Below are 22,053 nucleotides of genomic sequence, written 5' to 3'. Positions count from 1 at the left end.
GTTCTTTTGGGGGATCTTAAATGCAAGGAAATTGCACCATTCATAATGCAAAAGTCAAAAAATTTTCCAAGGCTTAAGGGGGGCGCACCCCCCTTAACAACCCCCCCACGCACACTACGTGTGCGTTAAGATTTTTCTTCGAAAAATCTTTCAGACTTTTTTATCAAAACCAAATCTCATGCCTGCTCCAAGGGGACTCTTGCTGAATATAATCAGACTAAGAGGTCTCTTCCTGGCATTGTGTAGAATACAGAGAAGTTGGTGATCACACAAATAGATTGAAAACAGACTAATTGCAATCAGCAAGTCCCACATAGAGTCGGTGTACATGTGCGCTCACTCATTCAGAATGGCCCCATGTCAACAGCAGCCAGATTCACAAGATCATTTTTAGGATCAAAAATTGATAAAAAAAACTTATAGTAAAACTATGATTTCTGTCTCCTGTGACCCAGGATAATCAGGATTAATATAAAAGTTCAGTGAAATAATATAACCATTTTATTACAGGAAAGGCATGGCTTTTTCAGACCAATATTTTATTTAAGAAAACTGTCACGGACTTATCTTATAAATAATTTATTTCATACAGAAGTTTGCCAATTTTTTTATTTATCTAAAAGTTTAGACCCTTTTCTTAAACACTATTGTGGAACCGGCCTCAGATAACTTCTTTTAATTATTGTTGTGTGCTATATTATAATTGTTGAAGAGCCAGCTGACACATCATTGATAATACTTATACATTCATTTACTGGTAATGGATGCATCTCCATTTCTCTTTGTGCAAATGTCTTAAATATATGAGTTGACACAAACATATGCCTATCCATATTACTGATGTCTCCAGTAACTGCAGTCAGGGCAGTGCCCGTCTTAGTCAACTGTTATTAGTACATGTAACCTAGTTCATACTGGCTGCTTTATCTGACATGTGCTTGGTATTCTGTTGGCTGATGTGCTACAGAACTGCAGATGTTTTAATCATGTTTTGGGTAACTTTTGCAATTTTCTCTCTCAAACTGAACAAAAAATTCACATTAACATTTTAAGTTGTTTATTTCTACATGCAGTAATTAGTGATTAGAATCTCAGCAAACTAAAATGTATGTAATGTAAATACAATGTATAGCTTGAGTTCACAGATGTAAGCATAATGTAGTATTAAATTTGCACCAATGTTTCTGCATAAATCACTACTTGTATGACTCAGTGGAGTAAATAACGCTATCTTTTCCTCTCTCTCTCTCTTCATCTCTTCTTGCACAGTGTACCACACCTTTGATCTCTCGTTCCTTGAAAACCATGTCTGCTTCCTGTGATATTACTTCTTGTTGTAGACCCTCAAAAGGCACACCACCTTTAGTAAGTATGCTCTCTTTTGATGCTTTTTCAGTCAAGTTGGGTCAGTCCATCTTATAGCCATCCAGGTCAAATGGCAGTTGAGATGGTTCGACTCAGTTTGATTGGAAAAAAGTGGCTTTCATAGTGATCTTTTTTCTTCATCCTATTGGAAATAAGTTTAGATAGAAGAAGCTTTACATAGACAATATTAAATGCAATTGATATGTCGAGGTAATAGCTTTTTTGGTTGTGTTGTTTTGTCAAACATATTTTGTTTGCAATAAGCATTTTGGCCAGACGTATGCAATTTGAATTGCTTCAATTTTGGTCTCTAAGTTGCAGATAATGAAAACTGACTGGGAATCTTTTTGGTGCACTTTCACACTTTCTTACACTGAAGGATTGAATATATATGTTATTTAATATGCGTTTGCCTAGATGATTTGACAGTAAGTTATTAAAAATTGCCAACAACTATGGGTGGTGTCAGACTATCAAATACATAGATCTTACAGAATCTGTTGGTGCCAGAAATTGCTGATGAAGATCTTAGTTATTGGCAGAACTACACATGAACCTGAACTGTATAACCTCATGGAAAAAGATCAGAAAATATATTCTGTGTAAAAACTTAGGATACTAATTTTTGCAGAACCCTTAATTTAATGCATATGACCCAGCTTTTTCTTTAAAAACATGGCTGCCAGTGCCAACCCATCCAATTCCTTGTTTCTGAGTCCTTTGGAAACTTACTTTATATGATTAGTTAAAGGGATAATAACTCTTTGTTTCAGCCAAAAATGAATTTTCCTGGAGCAAACAACAATTTTCCCATACTTACCAATGGTCAATGAATCCATTTTTATAAAAAGTTTGGTTTTTTGTTAAAATCTCTTAAGAGATTTTAACAGAGTATAGCCATCAATGGAGGTCACGTGGTCTACAGACAAGCTCAGATATCAGAATAATAGCCATAACTGCCATTTTTGTGGTAAAACAGAATATATTATATTTCTACGAGTTATTCACATGTTTTTATTGTGAAATATAGATCTCATACGAAGAGTTATTATCCTTTTAACAATGCTTTATTTCAGAAAAGAACTTCAGGTGAAAATTATATTATATTATTAAAACTTTGGTCTTAATCTGTACACTTTAAACCCACAGTATTTCACTTAAATTTTAATAATGGAAGTATTGATTTAAAATATATTAACTTCATCTTTTTTTTGTTTGTAAACCAGCCAAAAATTGCCATTTAATTGGGCTACTGCTGATTTATCTTGCCTTATCTTCTTGCTGAAGTTCTTTTGTTAGACAGGCCCAGCACCCTTTTCTAAATGTATATTATGTTTATTGGGTATTTATAGTGGAAAGTTACCAAATCATCCTACAGTTTGGACTGTCTGTTAATTAAGAGTTTGCTTAATTATCAATATCTGTTTAGAAACTTGTAGAACAGTGGTGTTTGCTTTTATCTGCATGCTGTTGTATTAACTCAGATATGTTATGAGTTTTATAGTACAAACAGAGAAGATTAACACACAACTTTGTTACATTGTTGTAGGCTTCATTGGGACGGCTAGCCAACCAAATGATGGAGGACAGCGCCAGCAACCAAGTGGCCCAGGAACGCCAAGAAATCGGCCAAATGGTGAAGTGTCGTATGAGAAGTCTGGGAATGCCGCCTGAGGAATATGGTACTGATATGATGAAATGACATTGTGTTGTATGAAATGTGTGCCATCATTTCTCAATGTTAATACTGTTGTTTCAGTTTGTACTGTATGCTAACAGGAATACCCTATTGATAACCTCTTGCCATATGAACATTTTTTGATGCATTTTTTAAAAAAAGAGTGGTATGAGTGTTAAGAAAATCATCAAGAACAATATTGTTTAAAGCACATGTATCTTACATACGTAATTGTTCTCATAAAATAGTTAAAGTAGTTACAGAAATGAGGAATGTGTATGCTTTAACTGAAAAAAATTTGTTGACATTTAAATGACAAGATTATAGGATGAATGTAAATGCTACAAGTGAAAGTAAAGTTGTCATAGTGATGGTTACGTGTTGAACAATGTCACATTTATACAGGGCAATCTTTTTGATGATTCAAGAACCATCTCATTCCCAAACAATGGCATTTTCTATCTAGTTTTGTAAAGAAATCAAAGTGCGTCGCTGTTATTTCCAGCTTGCACCAGGAATGATAAACTAAGCAAGTGTCTGTGAAAGTGGGAAGAAATGGCAAATTAGTACTCATGCAATCATGCACTTAACGTGTAATTTATCATTCTGTGGCCTGCCCAGGTTTCATATCTGTATGATAGCTGGTTTACCAGAGTTGACTTAATGCCAGTGGTCCTTGCAGAATACCAATGTGTCCCAGAGTGATGGGTGGTTTTCATATTACCATACTAGTACTGTAGATTGCAGCAATGGCCAAGTTAGGCAAATTTTGTGATTAATATCCTGTTTATCTAAATTTAAGATATAATCTACTGTATATAGCTTTTAAACATGCATTGCCTGTGAGATTTTTATAGACCAAAGTAAAAAAAAATTTTCTATTTTCACTGAGGTAAACCTATCTTAAAGTGTTGAGAAAATTAGTCTTTTGACTCATTTTTGAGTTTCTGATTTTCATTATGTTATGTGAAATTCGGTCTCCATTATGAACATAAAAGACACAAGGTACCCTCCAGATAAACTGTTATTTGAGAGATTTTAGTATCTGAAGGTCTGAATAAGGAAATATAGGAAGCTGTGGGGAATTTTCAAGCTTGCAGATTGCCTTAAAACATTATATTTTGTAGATGTAAGAAGGTGCGTACATGAATGCCATAATTTCCAATTTAAGATTAGATTTCTTTTTGCAGCATCATGTAATTTAAAAAGGAACCTGCCTGAAGTTGTTATTAGATAATCAAAATGTCAGGGCTTGAGGGAGATTTTAAAAAGATGACAGGTTTGCATGAAGATGATGCGATACAGTGCATTATTCCAAGACACCAAATGTTATACAATCAAAATGCTCTTGTGATCACTTGGCATTCTGGTTGTTATTAACTAAGCAACTTGTTTCAACTCCCAAAAGATTCCAGAGTGGATGGCAAAAGAAAGGCATTGAGCTCCAGATGGCTCTGTTCTCATTAGAGTAAGAAAGACTGGCTGTGAACTGGTCCAGAACTACTGTAATGCAGTTCAGAAATGAAGCTCAATCAGAAGTGCTGATTGCAATAAATAATCAGGTTGATTTTGACAAAACAATGTTGTATGAAACATAGTTATAGTCAACATAAGTGTTTAATTTTGATGTTAGGCTGGTTATTGTTCAATTGCCAAGTGGCAGAAAAAAAGTGGTAAGAGCAATTTTCCACCTAACCCGTAGCTAACCATTTCGAGGTGGGGGGATTTTTGCTAAAAAAGTGTACCTTTCACCATGAAACCTTGCCGTACCTAGATCAAATTTTACTCAGGGCATGCCTTTTTCTGGCACAAATCGCAGTCTGTCAACACCCCAGGTCCCCCCCCCCCCCCCCCCCAGCTACAGGACTACACTGAGGGTTTATGTAATATGCCCTGTTCCAATAACGTTATTGCACGAGCTAGATCAATCTAACTCCTTGGGGATTATCTCTAAATTGCATTCAGTTTAAGTGGCTTAAATGTCTTTAGTTACTAGGGTAAAGACAGGAGAACTTTGTGGTACATGATGTACGTTGTTCATCCCTTATTAGCAAAATATCAGGCCTGCGAACTCTGTTGCAAATTCACTGCAAATTTGCAAGAAATTCTTGCCCCAATATTGCTGCAAACTTTTCATTTTGCTAAGGGATGTTGCTTTGGGAGAGGGCGTGCTTGACAATTAAGGTGATTACATTGACTGTACCATGGCAAGAATCCCTGCTGGGATAGATAAGGTTAGGAGAACGCAGTCATAGGCCCCATTCAGAATAGGGGACTAACTAGTCTGAGGGTCTAATATGGTGACCCACTACAAAGCTTGCAGTCTAATCCACTGAATAGATATCCTGTGGGGAAGTATTTGAGTGGCTTGGCCGTATTTGACCCTCGGACTAGTTAGTCCCCTATCCTGAATGAGGCCATAGATACACCATGAGTCAGGGCAGTGTATGTGATGTACAGGAGGATGAAGTACTTGTGTATGTCTCAGATACCATACTGATGAGTGATGTATCTAACTGACTCATTACAGGATGTGGAGAACAAAAGACCCGGGCGTGATGCAACTGGCATGTGTGACAAGCATGGTTTCCAGATATATCACGTCTGGTTCTTTTGTTCTGCGCCATCTCCTGTGACTAAAAAGGAATTGAATGGATATCTACTTGGAAGTTTTCTTTACCTGAATAGTACTCAGGAGGTTTGGAACCTTGATATGTTTGAATTGCTAAATGCATTGTTATGTATCCAATTGCTTTTACTTTCAGATGATACAATGGAAAAAAGAGACCACATTGCTTACGTCATCATTAATCCTAGCTATGATCTGAAACTGGAACCAGATGATGTTGTGTAAGTCCGGGCATAAAATCTTTACCAAAAAAAAGGGAAATTAAGTAGCATTTTGACTTTTCAAACCCTCTTAAATCGTGATTCAACATTGGTAATCATTAAAGCCAGTTTGGGAGTAAAGCCAATTTGTCTATATCTGCATGTGGGGAATGAGTATCATTGTGGCCTGTTCTGCATTCAAAATTAACCAGACAGTGTGGTGTGATCTTTGAAAAGATTTAGCTGAAGTTTAATGCACAGCTCAAAATGTAAGCCTGTTTTTTTTTTTTTTTTTTTTTTTTTTTTTTTTGGTTGAGGAATTTCTTGATGAAAGTCGGATAACTTGCATTCAGTTAAGATATCTGATTTTCTGAGCTTCCTCTGAGGTTTGAGATAAAACATAGCACAAAATGATGCAGTTCTGAATGCTGTGTTACAGAAATGTTAACTCTGAGCTTTGATTTCTCAGTATGTACTTTTACATATTGTTGAAAATAAAAATGCATCTGTTGCAAATATTTGTGTAAAACTTGGAAAACTTGGGAGGAATAAAACTGCCATTGCCCTCATTGGTGGCATAAACTTAAGTTGACATATAGTTATACCATCACTTATGTCTTTTCACACTCAACATTCATATGTATGACACAGTATTATACTAATACAGTATTATACAGTATTATACTAATGAACACAAACAGTTACCATGAAATTCACGTCATTTAAAAGATTTCTCTGCTCTTCACAGATATTTGATCAAACCAAGCTCCCTCTCGCCCAAGGCTTCCCCCTTGATTGATGAGCGCAAGTTATCTTTGAGGAGACCAAGGAAAAGGCAGGAACCCACGGGAGCAGATAAAGACAGCATCGAGAAACATGTACCAAATAACGTTGGACCAGAGAATATGGTGAACCTTTTTTGTCCTTGTTTCTTTCTTGGTCCAATGGTGATCTTTAAGGGGCTTGCAAATTAATTGCTGCAGTAGACCTCTTTTATAATGATTTTATTGGACTGACTATTTTTGACCATTATTTGTGAAATCCAATATGTGCGCAGGGTCAGGATTTCTAGATTCAGTAGTAGAAAGAGAATTTTTTTCAAAATGTAAATGCTGCTAGTTTATTTTTTGTTTGCAATAAGAAATGGTCATGGTGATGATTTTCACTGCAGATTTTGTTCAGGATATACATATTTAGAAAAGGATCAATTTTTGATTCCAGCAAGTTCCCACAGTGTCAGTGAGTGATACAAGCAGTGCAGAGGGCAGCAGCTGTCAGGAGTCTGGGGTGAAAGGAACCATTGTGTGAGCAGCAGAAAGAACACCTACATTGTACAAGTACCTGTTTTAACGGTCTGCGGACTGCACAAAGTGGATTACGTGGAGCAAGTTAGGGTTATTGTTGTCACTGAGATAAGGACATGTTTGGGGAGAGTTCTTTGACTATGTTTGGAGATTTCATAGATTTTGCAAGTGTGGGTATTTTCACAATTAGCAGGATTCTGAATGAATTAATGCAATTAGATGAAAGTTTATGTGAGAATTGCAATGGAGCAAAAGCCATGTGTGAGTGCTGCCTGTTTTAATTGTGCAGACGAGTTCAAAGGCATGTGTAAGCAGTCTACAAAAGATATTGCCTCTGCCAGAAATAAAAGGAATTTTTACTTTTGATGATATACAGACATCACAGAGTGTCTGTGTATATCTAGATCACTTTTGTCTGCTCGTGTCTTGCTGTTGCTTTATTTTTCAATTTCCTGAGGAGTATTGTCGAAATAGTGGAAGTGAAGTATAAGCTGAAAAATCAATATTATTTGGGTTTTTTCAAAAAGCCTTATCAAACTTGTTACATTTTTTATACATACTGGTATAATATGTAATTCATCTCACAAGAGGCACTTGGATTATATAATGTTATTGGGTGAGTGTAACATAAATTATTCTTTTTGCAGAAGTTGTCTAACTTTTTGTGAAAGTTTGAATATATTTGTGCTGTTGACCCCATAGATGCCAATTTTTTAAAAATTTTAATTGAAATGTTTGTATCACAAAAAATATACGTCCAGATAAAAATAGTAATTACAAATTCTCCTTTTTTCATATGGACTGTTTTGTATTTAGAATTTGACTCTCTCCACATGCATATACCCTTACATAAGTATATGTTCTCCATGTCACCTGACAATCCATCCTAGCTTGATAAGATTCTACCCGTCTTCTCTACCACAATCAATCCTGTTGTGATAAAACCTCTTCTCTAACACAATATCTCTGTGATAAATCCTCTTCTCTAACACAATTAGTGCTGTTGTCATCAATCCCGCTCACTGTCACATATATGAGATAAATTGAGATTGTGTCATTGTGTGAAAAATGTATAAAATTGATTAGCATGATTTGAGCATGAAATGTTTTTAGTTGCAGTGCTATGTATTTGTATTTGGTCAGAAAACCAGTACCCCATGTGATGTGCAACCCCAGGTTTTAGTAAAAATTGTTTCCATGTCCTCTGCAAAAAAAAAATGCAGATCAGTTTGAAAACCAGCAGTCTTGCAGGTATTTCAGTATCACTCGCCCTTAAGCTGTCACACCACATTTTTTCTTTACATCTGCTAGTATTTTTTCTATGTTTGAAAGGGGTTCAAATTCTAAAAGGAAGATTGGATTTTATGCCAAAATATGTATGGAATTACCTCTAAAACCTAAAGAATAATCATGACTTTGTAGGAGCTTGCATTGGCTTGATAAGAAGTAAGAATATTTCATTTGTTGATGTGAGAATTTTCAGTCTCATTAATTTTTTTTTAATTATGAACCTGATCTTTGCCTAGATTTCTTGGAAGTTCTCTCGTTGGTTTTGGTTTAATGTGTCTGTATATCAGTCAGCCTTGCTGTCTGATTTAATTTTCTATGAGTCTTTTTGAAAATCTACGTAACAGCTGTTGATATCAAAAATACTTTTAAACTTATTTGCAAGGTATGTTTTACCAGATATTGGAGGGCGTGGCTGATCCCCCGTGTCACAACTTGTGAGATGATTGCATTTTTGCACAAAATTTAAATAAAAACTAAGTTATGGATTTAATTGCCATACATATTTCTATGATTTGCAGCAGCAGAAACATATTGCAGTATGTGTAGTTGTCTGTAGTAATAATATATAGATTTTGTATATGTCTCCTCATATTGATTTTGTATAATTTCAAGATTTATAATTTTCTGATTTTTTTTTTAGCCTGGCTTACTTTTTAGAATTTTTGCTTTCAGAAAAAAATATCATTTCTTGTACTTTGTTAAGTTTAAAAGAGGATTTGTGATATATAACACAGTGATTCATACTTTGTATTTAATTTTGTTTATCTGTGCTGTATTATCAGAAACTACGCACTTGTTATTTTTATTTGTAAGGGACAACATTCTTTCTTGTGAATTCAGCTTAGTCTGGAGGCTAAACCTGATAAAAATGGACCAAATTAAGTTAATATAAAATATAGAAAATATTTTTAAAAGTATTTTTCCTTATTTAGCTTAACTTGTAACAATTTGAAGCCATTTATGTAATGTCTCTATTTCAAAATGTGATGTTTTTGTGATTGCACTTTTGTGAAATTTAAATACTTATATAAACGGAATGGGTAACATAATAAAGGATGCTAAAATAAGGATTAATTTCTAGTTAAAATGTGTTTTACACCTTTGGGTATCTATGAACAGACACCAGGTATGCACCCACCTTCCTTTTCACCCCCCCTTCAATTGTTCTTTTATTATAGTGAAATTAAATTTGATTTTTTATCATTTTAATTATGCAAAAATGCCGTTGGTATACATGGTTCTGTGTCTTATTAACGCCTTTAAATAATGCATTCTTTGGGTGTCCATTTTGTCACTAGAACTGCCTTTTTCTTACCGTAATTAATGTGGAACATATATATGGTCAGATTTCATTTGTTAGTTTTGTTTTTTAATGAAGAGTAAATTTAATGCAGGATGCTGATGTGACTTTGTACAAGGATCTTACAAAGCAACTTATCTTTGATTTTCTTCAGTAACATTTAGGTTGATTTATTCAGTATTGCAGGCCTTCAAGTCCAGATGTGAAAATGAACTACAAATATGTTTATAAGTAAAATATAAAACAAAAATGTAATCATTACATCTTAATGAAGATTTTCCAAAGCAGAATTTTATATTAAACATTGTGTATTGTGTTATGAATGTGATATAAACATTTCTTGCATTTTATTATAATACTATTGGTTTTTCACAAACTTTCTAAACATATCAGTTTTCAATTAAAATGTAAGATGTCTATCTCTGCACTAACCGCAGTGATATCTGTTAGCTAATCTCTTAATTAATAAAATTACTCGTACTATTTGTCTCTCTTATCGTGCGTTGCCTGTTGACAAACGTGCCACTGTGCCGGTGTAGCAGGAATGACATTCCTAGGAATGGAAGTTAAGGGCCCCATATGATACCAGTAAGCACAAATAAGGGTTAATCAGAAGTATCGGGTCGAAAAAATGAGAATTTTTCCTGTACAGAAAAGTACCATTACCAGCACCACACACCCCAACTGTCTCTCTACACGAGGTGGGGGCACGAATGTTCTCAACAATTCGTACAGATGAATCGTGCAAAATCCTCTGTGACGTACCCTGGTAGAGTGCAGTCAACTTCTCTTAAAAATAGCATATTACACCAGTTACAGATTCATTTATACCTGCAGAAATATATGTCAATGTTGAATTATCTAGGAGTAGAACGGTTCTTCTCGATTTCAAGGTGACCACTGTATGCCCTTATAAATATTTCCATTACGATTCCTAAAGGACTAATTGGAACTATATAGGCATTCTATAGAGTTCCTATCTAGAACATGTCCTATATATATATATATATATATATATATATATATATATATATATATATATATATATATAGGTCCTTATAGGATTTTGGACCAATATCCAGAGTTACACAGTAACATTATATTTTGCAATTCGTTTAAAAGAAAGAGGTCTGTACAATGAAGACATATTGCACCTACAGCTTACAGCAAGGCTAAAGTGGTACCAATAACGTTAAAATTAAACTGGGTTCCTATACCTAGATCTGACAGGATCAATCCATCTCCGAGAAGTTTCTCGCTAAATTGCTTTCAGCTTAAGCAGCTTAGATGTCTGGTACGCTGACTGAAGATTTATAATTACCCCCTTAAGCTGCTTAAGTTGATTGCAATTTGGCTAGAATCCCCTCGGAGATAGATCGATCTGAAGTTAGTACGCCAAGGTCTGGGAATGGTCCCTTAAGGTACATAGTTGATGCGGTCAGTTTGGTTTAACCCGGACATTGTGGGGAGTGAACTACCTGCCCTCTGTGCACGGGAACGCTTACCCATCAAACGGAAAAACCCTTTCTGTATATCCGGCATTCGAATCCCGTAGATAATTGGATCCGCCAACGTAGTCGCCAGTATCATACATATTGCCGTATGGACAAGAACATCTTTGCATCGTGCATCGCAGTTGGTCATTTTAACAAATTTGACCAAAGCCACTGCGATGACCCATGGTCCCCAACTGACCAGCAACGTGCCATAAAGCATCACCAGAGTGACCGCCGATTTAAATTCTTTTCTGGAATTAACCCGGGTTCCTACGTGCCGGTGCCTTTTTATCTCAATAAAGATTTTAACATAGAGGCCTAGGGAAATTAACAAAATGCTTGCATATATTCCGCCGTTGATGTAAATCAAGGCTGTGGGAAAGCCAAGCAAACAGAAGGTTCCCATCCCATGAACAGCCATGCCAATGAGAAGGGCGGTTAGCCCCTTGCCAATTGCCACTCCCCAAATACAGGCAACTATAACGCACGCCCTTTTCCTTGTTATAGACAACGGATACTTCAAGGGTATGCATACGGCAACAAACATGTCCAAAGCCAGGACCAGAACTGTTAGCCCAGAAATCTCGAAGAAAGTCAAGAAAAACGTGTTGATTAAACTATCACACAATTGTAAACCAAGAGTATGTAAAACATCAATGATCAACACGAAGAACAAACTAACAAGATCAGTAATGGCTAAATTCATTATTAGAATCAACTTTGGTTTGAAAGGCTTTGGTGCGCAGGCCAAAGCGCTCAGGGAGACGCCATTTGCAATAAGACTGATTGCGCAAAACGTGTAAAATACGACCGCAAGAACTTGAAACAGAGGATTGGCGTCAACAGTCTCATCTTCATTACTGGAGTTATTGATTGAGATGTTCTTCTCACTGTTATTGTGCAATAACGAAAATATAAGAATATCGCTGTCTGTCACCAAGGTCGTGGTGTTGACGTCTGGGTACAAGGACGCCATGATTCATAACAAAATGCCCAGTTCACAAAATGCTTCGACCTACAATATCTACTACAGGACAGGTGCGTAATGGTAAAGCAATCGCACCTTAATAATTGAAACTTAGTCTATATACCGCCGGTACAATCGACCGATCATGTAAAATGTTAACATACACCAGTTTCAATATATTAACTAAAATTACATCGGCAAGGTGATATTTTGACAACACTTCCTCATGTTGTTCATGAATCCATATCTGATTTAAGCTTGTAAATTGTATAACATAAAATATACGTAATTTAAAATCAAGATCACGACTATGCGTGCACGTCTGACACCCGCATTTCTACATTTAGAAACTACTCACTGAGGGACGTTTCAGCAATTGCTGCTTCGACGTGAAATGTTTGCAATGTGCCTGTGTGTGAAAACCTGATTACAACCGCAATTCAGTTATTTAAATCAAACCGAGAAGGACAGCAGTTACCAGATGCACTCTCTGCACCTCAAGCACCGCGCGGTCAGTCCTGGCCAATTTGATCAAACCTCTGGCCATATGACCGCTGCCAGATTGGCTTGGAATCAATCAGTCTGATTATGCAAGAATTCAAGAATGAAACCAATTGTTTTGAACAGATTCAATGATGACTCGCATCTATTCCCGGTGTTGTTACGACAGATGGTTGTGGAGAAGGGCACTTGCCGGTTAGATATTACGCTATTAACTATTTAGACTGAAATGGTTAAGTAACTTCACCTTATATAAACCAACTTCAACGTTTCAAAGTCCTTGGTGCCGGTCACACCAGCTTGCCTACTTATATACTAGTGTATATAGCTACATTGGATCTCTTTTCAAGTCGAATTGTTACAAAACGTAATTAAACCTTGCGCTCTCGTTTTGCAAGTCGTTCAGTTCCTGCTGCTGTTTTCACTCTAAAGCTCCTCAAAAAGGGCCTTTCTTAATTTTTTCCACATAGCATACTTTCTTATCTGTTCATTGTCGTAATGAACATGATCGCCATACACTTGCCCTCCTGGATTCTTCAAAGTAGACGACTATGCGTATGTCATTCAAAATAGTTCAGTTTGTTCAAAGAGCAAAAACCAGTACAGAGTGTGTTTGTTTTGGCACAGTGCTTGTGTTAAGATGTAACATTTCTAGAACGTAACTCAAAACTATTAGCCTGCCCCGACTTCAACACTCTCAGGGTCAACTGAAAGCACGTGCTTTCTACAAAAACCGTGTGAGCTTCGCGTAATAACAAATGAAGTATGGATTTACACGATGTTTGACATCAAATTATCCCACCTCTGAACCTAGAGGCAAATATGGCACTCAAATGTCCCCTTCTATGCATCCAACACTTCGTTAGTATGTCCTTTTCCTAGAGAAAGAAATTTTTATATTCTGTCTCAATGATACCTATTCAGTCCCGTTATATGAAGAAATCCTGCTCTGATGGGTTGGAGAAATGTTTTCCATTTCCATTGCATTGTGACTTGCCATACAGTTGATACCGAGAATGTTGGATCTGAGAAAGAAACTTAGTTCTTGGCGATCCTAAAATGTCTTTACAGTTCCACGACAACGATGACAAGAAAGCGAGCCATGATAGGCTTAATCAACACTGAATTTCTCCTCTTCTTTCAAGAAATAAATGGACAGGTATTCCAATATAAAGCAGACACGTCAATCCTGGTTATGGATGCTGTTTTAAGAAATCAATGAATGGCACACATCTGGAAGCGTTGTTTTAAAGAAATTGGTTCCATGGACCTAACGCGATAATCCGTTGTAACAGGAAAGTGAAACAGCGGGCATCATCCCGTATCTCTTCTTGCATAAGAACACTGCATTTTCTTTAAGAGATCACTCAGTGAAAATGACCACGGAGCAAAAGCCATCTGTTCATCTAATTAAATGCAATCAAACAAAAGTAATTCCTGTCCTCTTAAACGTCGATGAATATCATGAGCAAAGATTTACACAGTTTTTCTCATACTTACTGCGAGTCCCATTAACAAACCGGATTCGTGGTCAGTTCACTTCATTACCCTTAATGATTGCTACCATCTTGAGGAGAGAATCTGATTTATACATGCGAAATTACTGTCTGCACAAACCGCTCACTGTTTTTGGAATTTCACGGCTGTATATTACTCGACAGACTTGTTTTGCGCTTCTCCTTGACGGTCATTTCAACAGTATAATACTATCTTCTTAATTACGTACAATAAAATACTTTTGAAGTATAACAGTTGCAACAGCCGTCTGTGCCCATCCCTTCCTCGAACATGTCTATCAAAATCTCTTGTGGTCATAACCAGTATTGTCATTTCATCGACAAACAGAACATGATATGAACGCTGGTCAATAAACCGACCTGTACCTCCACAATTACTTTCTGCAGCGTCTGAACAGGTTACCATAAATAGTATTCACTTCAGCTACCCCAAGACACTTTCTGCACCTGGATTGGCGTCATCTGGACAAAAGTGGAAGCTCCCTATGGCGATTGTACAGTGGCGGGTTTAGGGGGTGGGTGTTTCAGGGGGGTCTCACACCAATAGTCCCTTCTTGAGATTAGAATTTTGACTAGCTGGATCGTAGTTCTAAACCATACCAAAGGGCACCGTCCACCCAACAATACACCTATTTTTCAAGGCCCATCAGCGGGCCCCGAACCCCACACCAGGGGGGGGGGGGGGGGGGGGGGGGGAGGGTCGGCTTCGCATCCGAGGCCTGTCATTTCTAAAATACGGATCCCCTTTCAAATAATCCTGGATCCGCCCTGGATTGTAGAATAGCATGAGCTATTCATAATGTCGCAGTTCCGCCACCATCGAATTTAATTTGTGAGTGTCGTAATTTTGTAGTTGTTTATCTGGAAAACCTGTCGGCCAGATTTTGTTTTAGCCTGCAGATCTCAAAGCAATTCCCCTCTTGAGACCACCCGATATTCACACTGGTGAGATAACATAAAGAGCTGACGGTTTACATACTGGGTACCATTACTGCACAAAATAAGTAGTCACCACGAGTATCCGGTATGTAGAGAAATGCCACATATCGTCTATAAATTACCAAAGAAGTGTCCAGAATGGACTGGTGGAACCTCTTTAAACTTGTGGCATACGGGCTAAGTCATTCCTTGACACCAGGAGAAATCCGACAATAAATACCCAAGGCACAGAGTTTGTGCTCCGACGACTCTCTTTTGTTAACCTGAACGGCGCCGATTCACTCATTTACAGTATATATATATATATATATATATATATATATATATATATATATATATATATATATATATATATATATATTAGTACCCTTATAGTCAAAGGGGAAATTTGATAAGTATAATGAAATTAATATTATTCTATTGTTTATTCTAGAGTCAACCACACTAATAAAAATATTGAATTTAAGTTTTGTAGTCTAGTTTTGTTTAGAATTAAGGGAGAAACGATACCAAATGATGCTTATTGTGTATACAAATAGCTTTTGTTTAAAATTCGTTTTCCGTTCTCTTGATGGGCGCATGTACTTGCGTACATATATTTTGGCTAATTCAGCACGTCGTGTTTCCTATCATTAAAGGAAAAAAACGCAGAGCGTAATCCCAACAGTACATGCATATATCTGTCTGAAAATCAGCAAATTACATGTTCTTACGATTAAATGGATATCACGTGAATAATAATATGTCGTATGTAGTGTGAGTGCTGCAATTGGTCACCCTAATGTCATATCATGTTATATAAATAAAACCTCTCCTTTCAAAGAAATGCAGTTTTGTACAAAAGTGTCTTTGGGGCGTATTGGTATATGCATCATTGTCGTCTTGTTTACACAGAATGGCTTGGTTCCAAATTTTGTCTTTTTTGCTCCTCTGTTTGGCACAAGAAGGTAAGCATGTATATATATGAAGTTTTTTGTGTTCTTTTCTTTAGATCATGTAACTTGGAAGCTTATTTTGACTTAGAATTTATTTATTTATTTATTTATTTATTTATTTATTTGACTGATCATCGATTCATCTCTTTTTGATAGTTACATCAGTATTTTTGTGTGTAACAGTTAGCCATCTGATTACTGGCAACTTTTGTTGAAAAATATTAATTATATAGAATAACAACAAAATAAAAGTATGGTGTCATCAAAATCTCACGAAAATGAATGAATTTTGTTGACGCATTGAATGTGATAATATAAGCAGTTAGAAAGATTAAAATATTAAACTATTTAGCCTTTATGTTTTCTTTCGCCTTTATTTTGTCTCTGCTTGGATTTTCTATGTAATTTAGTTTTTTAACCGTGCAAATACTATTTGTCAATTTAAGCATACGTTTGTTCCACATAAACTTGGGCTGTGTTGTAACGCACGTGCAGCAAAAAACTTTTTATCTTTAATTTTTTTAGTTGGTCATACTTTGTAAGACAAAATTTTCTGCCAATACTTGATAATTTAGGAAGTATTAACAACAAAATGTATCCACGGCATATAGAGATCCTTCCCATTTCGAAACCAAATTGAAGAAGAAAGTTGCAACCCACGGTTCGTTAATAGCCAGTGTCACGCATTTCAATATTCGTAAGTGCTATTTGGGGGCTGTATATCTTTCCATCTAAGTACAAATTCTAGTGTTTGGTGTGAAATATACCGCAATGTGGTCATTACGGGCAGTGGTAGTGCGAGGCGAGAGTGGTGCAACCCACGTAATGATCATGTACTTTTTCTTCATGTGACAGAAATTACAGTATTCGTTTTCTTTCCTAACTAAATGGTGCCGGTATGCATGGTATTTAAAGTGCTAATATATGCTCACTAAAAGCAATGCTTTCTTTTTTATGTGTTCTAGCAGGCCAGCAATATCATATAAGGTTTTTTTCTGGACAAATGGACCTTATTACCCTTTTATGATAAAAGTGGCATTAAATTTTGATTGAGAGTTGACCTTTTCCAGCCAAAAGGAAGTTTATTTCGACCCCCTCCCTCCAATTCCCCTACAGGGCTCTCTAATACATTTTAATTTTACTGTTAAAACAGTAATTACTGTTCATAATTAAAGATAGATTGGCTACTTAAGGCAAGCATTCATTCAACGTTTCGCCGGATTTCTCTATGTTTAAGCTTTAAGTCAATTTTTCTTTAACACAAAGTGCAAACAGTTGTATTTTTTTACCAGCGGCGCAGTTAAGCAGGGCAACAGGTCGTACGTTTAATCTTCCAACAATTTGCAAACCGAGATAATTTCCATAGCAGGTCTTGTAAGGTCCCAGCTACATGAAACTTGCTCTCTTCCTCACTCTTGTTGTAAAACATTGCAAGAGTCTGGTAACTTCTTTTTAAAAGGTTTATTCACATTTTTAAAACTTTAGGCCGAAGCATTCGTTGCGGTTCTTGTCTCCTGCTCACGTCCAACAATACCGAGATGCAGAACGCCATGGCGTCTGCCTTCAGCCGCGTCTTCAACTCCAAGTGCGCAGACGACCGTGCGGCAGATATCAGTGAAATACAGTGTCCGGGCTCATGTGAGCATGTGACCTCTAATGTCGGGACTATGGATAATGTGGGTATCAATGGTTTGAGTAATTGGGTAAAAGAATCAGTTTTTTTATAACATTTCCATTCTTACACACAATAGGCTACACAACGCGATGAATACAAATGACAAGGCAAAGGAAAGATATGAATTTCCCATTTGTCTAAACCAGACCACTTTTTATTGCATCCGCTCCTCTCATGATCAGTTACTTTAAAACTAAGTCAATTATTCCGTTACGCAAGAGACGCAATCAATAAACGTATACGTGATAATTAGCAACCAATTAATATTACGAATAAATATAATAAAAAAATAATCAATTAAAATTAATTAATTAAATAACAAATAACCAATGGCAGATTTGACGGAAATGAAATATTTGAATATTAATTATATTAATTTACTATTCACTTTTTCTTTTCAGGGAGGGCGACCAATAACACTTACACTTCACTTGCGCCGGTGCAACGCTTTACGGAGTCTCGATATCGGTTGTCAAACACTGAGCATGGCAGACGATACAAAGATCAAAAGTTACCTCAAAGACATATTCGGGTCAATTAATCGTTTCACCAGTGTCCACGGTCGCCATTGTCTGTGTAATACCGACGGGTGCAATAAAAACACCAGGAATCTTCCTGTAATGGCCCCAGGTGAGTTGCAGAGAGAGAGAGAGAGAGAGAGAGAGAGAGAGAGAGAGAGAGAGAGAGAGAGAGAGAGAGGGGGTAGAGGGTTTGCATCTTTCTGAATTGTCATCAATTTTCAGTCCCCGTCACACAGTGTTACAAGTGCCAGTGGAGGCAGTACCGCAGTAGTGACAGTTCAATGGAACAGCTGCTGAACGCTGGCCACAACACCCAGATCCAGACTTCCTGCAAGGACGCCCAGCCAGTTCCCGCGATTCCTTCTGTTAGTTGCCGCGGTTCTTGTGGCATCACCAATTCTACGATTCATATGTCCTCGGTAAGCTGGTAAAAACAATCTTGATATCCACCGTCGATAATTTGATCGCAAATATAACATGTTGATGATAGGAACTTAGGTATAAAACGTATAGAATTAAGGGTTAATTTCTGTTAGCCATACTCCGCACAGCTATCACTACAGACAACTGCTTACAATTAATGTACAATAAATAAATAAATAAATGAATAAATAAATAAATTAATAAACTTATTTCATAATTTTCCAGAAAGACGGACGCTTTATCAACATCAAAACAATAGAAAGAACTTGCATTCCCCTCAGAACCGCCAGCGAGTGTGTCAATGGAGCTCCACAAGGCAAAGATGGACATCCATCACAGCTGATGCAGCGGTCAGGCTTCGAAGACGTAAGAATAGAGAATCTCGCTTGCACGTGTAATAGAAATGGCTGCAATGGTATAGGAACTGAAGCGCTAGCGAGGGTCTCCAGAACGAGAAATATACCAATTCAGTTCACCCCAGTGGGAGGCCCTGGTAACAGAACTCCAGGCAATCCTGGCCTGCAGCCCTCAATGAACGCCGGTACACAACCACTTAACGGCCTCGCTGCTATACCACCACTGATGAACCGCCAGGCAGGTATACCATTAATGAACGCTCCCATCTTTCCTAACAACCAGTGGAATCCCAGTGGTGCCAACAGCCCCAGCAACGCTCCAATCACGACGACACCAAGTTCCGGCCAGAAGAACAATGGCGCTGACGAGAAGAACCTTGAGAAGCATTTTTACCTGCCTAAAGAACACTCTGGTAAGAGCAGTGGAACCATCAATATTTCTAGTCTAGGCACGATGTGCGCTGTCATGACCTTACTACTGGGCTGCGTTGACCTGTTCTAATTACTTAAAATCAAAAAACATGTCCATTTGTAACATTGTGGTTTTATTTTAATTGATTGTCCATCGTAACATTGACATGGTGTAAATAAATATTTCTTAAATATTTAACTATTTCTCTGCTAATACATAACTGAATTTGTATGAACTATGCATCATTTATGAAACATGAATAAAAGTCAGAAAAATACAAATGTACAGTTAAAAGTGATTGTCAAGGCTTCTTTGTTTTTTTTTTTATTTAATTCTCATTTGCTAACGATATAAATTTTAAGAAGACACAGAATTGTAAGTTAATGACTGTCTGACTAAAACCGATTTAGACATGACAATAGAAGACAATTGATATATAAAATAAAAAAATGTAATAAATCCTTTCTCAGTATTTACCAACCATCATAACAATTTAATGTGGAGTTAAAACTCCACAAAACACCCTCCTTATCCCTATATATATATATATATATATATATATATATATATATATATATATATATATATATATCACATATACTTAAAAGGCATTTCCACATGAACATCTGTGCTGAATGTTGAACCTACATAAGACTGAAAAAATTAAACCTTTCATACTACACATATGATAACATAAATCAATCTTCAATAAAATAATCTCATCCCTTTTCACAGATAATATTATCCTTATTAATGCAGAAAAATTTAAAATAAAAACAGCTGTGACTAAAAAATACTTGTGCTGAAAAACGAATGTTACCTCTGAAGTTTCTTTTAGGCCCCTATCATACAAAATGTCTAAAATTAATAAGTCACTTTCGTTGATTTTTTTACATCAGCTCCTAGGGCTTAATAAAATGGCACTTTTTTCCATTAAAGAGAAAGATAAAGTCAGTTTACGTTCCCATGCATGCACTTGCTACTTTTTATACTTAAAATTGCAGCAATGATTTCGCAGTCTATAACCAGTTTTCCACATCTCCTGGTGATAACTTAATAACAAATCATTCTTTGATTCAAAATATTGAAAAGTATGTTAAAAGAAAATACATGTAAATTTATTATGACATGATTATCATAAAATATAATACATCCAAAAACATGTTAAATGATATTCACTGTACTTCCCGAAGACCTTGAGAGCAAATCTGCCTCCTTGTCTGACATCGACGTCAAGGACAACGATACCAGTTCCTCATCAGTTCGAGGTCTCTGGTCGACCAATCGGAATGCTTCAAGGAACTCGTTAAAATCAATCTGGCCATCTTTATTGATGTCAAGGCACCGCGCCAAGTCCACAACTTGCTCCTTGGAAATTTCATGACCAATGTGCCGACTCAAAATATCGCAGGCATCTTCAAATTCTTGCATTGATATTGAGCCTATAAAGTAGAAATAATAGTGATAAACAGACCCGTGCATGCATTTCATTTATACTCATTTTGTTAAATAAATTTGTCATTTATTTTTTTACCAGAATCGTTTTTATTATTAATAGGTGCTATCTGTTATTCTGAATGGCATGTTTGATTTTGAATAGGAATAGTTGATTCAATGATTTATAATTTGACATCAACTTAAAACTAGAGGATCAGAGAGGCGATACCGCCTCCGAATATTGTACCACCAGCTGGAGCAAGCGCATTCGTATAGACCCCCACATACACAAAATAAGGGACACAGCCACCAGTTTTGTGCTTGACAAGCTGTAAAAATGCAATCAACAAGAATTTTTAAACTTTTGCAAAAAATATATATGGTACAATCAAATTTAAGTTCTTCGTAAGATAGGTCAAGGGTCAATTTCAAGGTCACAGTAAATTGCCAGTATATGACTTCCTATTCAAGTTCAATAGTAACTACGGACCTATCTCTGCCAGTTTTGGAGATAAAAGGAAAGCAAAATTTGCAAAGTTCAGTTCATGGTGTAAAGTAGGTCAAAGGTCAATTTTAAGGTCACATTTAGATTGCCAGTATATGACTTCCTATTCAAGTTCAATAGTAACTATGGACCTATCTCTGCCAGTTTTGGAGATAAAAGGGAAGAAAAATTTGCAAAGTTCAGTTTATGGTGTAAAGTAAGTCAAAGGTCAATTTTTATGTCACATTTAGATTGCCAGTATATGACTTCCTATTCAAGTTCAATAGTAACTATGGACTTATCTTTGCCAGTTTTGGAGATAAAAGGGAAGAAAAATTTGCAAAGTTCAGTTCATGGTGAAAAGTAGGTCAAAGGTCAATTTTAAGGTCACATATAGATTGCCAGTATATGACTTCCTATTCAAGTTCAATAGTAACTACGGACCTATCTCTGCCAGTTTTGGAGATAAAAGGAAAGCAAAATTTGCAAAGTTCAGTTCATGGTGTAAAGTAGGTCAAAGGTCAATTTTAAGGTCACATTTAGATTGCCAGTATATGACTTCCTATTCAAGTTCAATAGTAACTACGGACCTATCTCTGCCAGTTTTGGAGATAAAAGGGAAGA

The 22,053-nt window shown here is 36.4% G+C and overlaps 4 protein-coding genes across 19 annotated transcripts in view; 2 read left to right on the top strand and 2 right to left on the bottom strand.

The window, feature by feature from the left end:
* LOC106152448 (potassium channel subfamily T member 2) overlaps nt 1–10,255 on the top strand; it is a 102,361-nt gene extending 92,106 nt beyond the window's left edge. For 9 of the 10 annotated variants that reach the window (XM_087010062.1, XM_087010060.1, XM_087010057.1 and 6 more), the window contains 5 exons: nt 1,270–1,365; nt 2,915–3,047; nt 5,809–5,893; nt 6,621–6,780; nt 7,094–10,255. In XM_087010062.1, the coding sequence (XP_086866188.1) occupies nt 1,270–1,365; nt 2,915–3,047; nt 5,809–5,893; nt 6,621–6,780; nt 7,094–7,180 (561 nt within the window). In that variant the 3' untranslated portion in view covers nt 7,181–10,255. The remainder of the gene's footprint in view (nt 1–1,269; nt 1,366–2,914; nt 3,048–5,808; nt 5,894–6,620; nt 6,781–7,093) is intronic. The other variant, XM_087010063.1, reaches the window with a different exon arrangement.
* A 585-nt stretch (nt 10,256–10,840) lies between these two features.
* Nucleotides 10,841–14,904, bottom strand: LOC147762783 (adrenocorticotropic hormone receptor-like). The gene has a single exon (XM_087010030.1). The coding sequence runs from the start codon at nt 12,236–12,238 to the stop codon at nt 11,183–11,185; it is 1,056 nt and encodes a 351-aa protein (XP_086866156.1). The 5' UTR covers nt 12,239–14,904; the 3' UTR covers nt 10,841–11,182.
* A 2,642-nt stretch (nt 14,905–17,546) lies between these two features.
* Nucleotides 17,547–19,806, top strand: LOC106158189 (uncharacterized). Its single transcript, XM_013534089.2, has 4 exons — nt 17,547–17,797; nt 18,198–18,426; nt 18,540–18,736; nt 18,966–19,806. The coding sequence occupies exons 1-4, from the start codon at nt 17,660–17,662 to the stop codon at nt 19,596–19,598; spliced, it is 1,197 nt and encodes a 398-aa protein (XP_013389543.2). The 5' UTR covers nt 17,547–17,659; the 3' UTR covers nt 19,599–19,806.
* The window catches only part of LOC106158186 (serine/threonine-protein phosphatase with EF-hands 1), a 37,686-nt gene continuing 35,253 nt past the window's right edge, over nt 19,621–22,053 (bottom strand). For all 7 annotated transcript variants that reach the window (XM_013534084.3, XM_087008142.1, XM_013534083.3 and 4 more), the window contains one exon: nt 19,621–20,950. In XM_013534084.3, the coding sequence (XP_013389538.2) occupies nt 20,673–20,950 (278 nt within the window). In that variant the 3' untranslated portion in view covers nt 19,621–20,672. The remainder of the gene's footprint in view (nt 20,951–22,053) is intronic.

Source organism: Lingula anatina, chromosome 3 (assembly GCF_051362555.1).
Source record: "Lingula anatina isolate TDL-2025a chromosome 3, LinAna3.0, whole genome shotgun sequence".
Taxonomy (NCBI): Eukaryota; Metazoa; Brachiopoda; class Lingulata; order Lingulida; family Lingulidae; genus Lingula; species Lingula anatina.
This window is presented reverse-complemented; position numbering and strand designations above follow the sequence as displayed.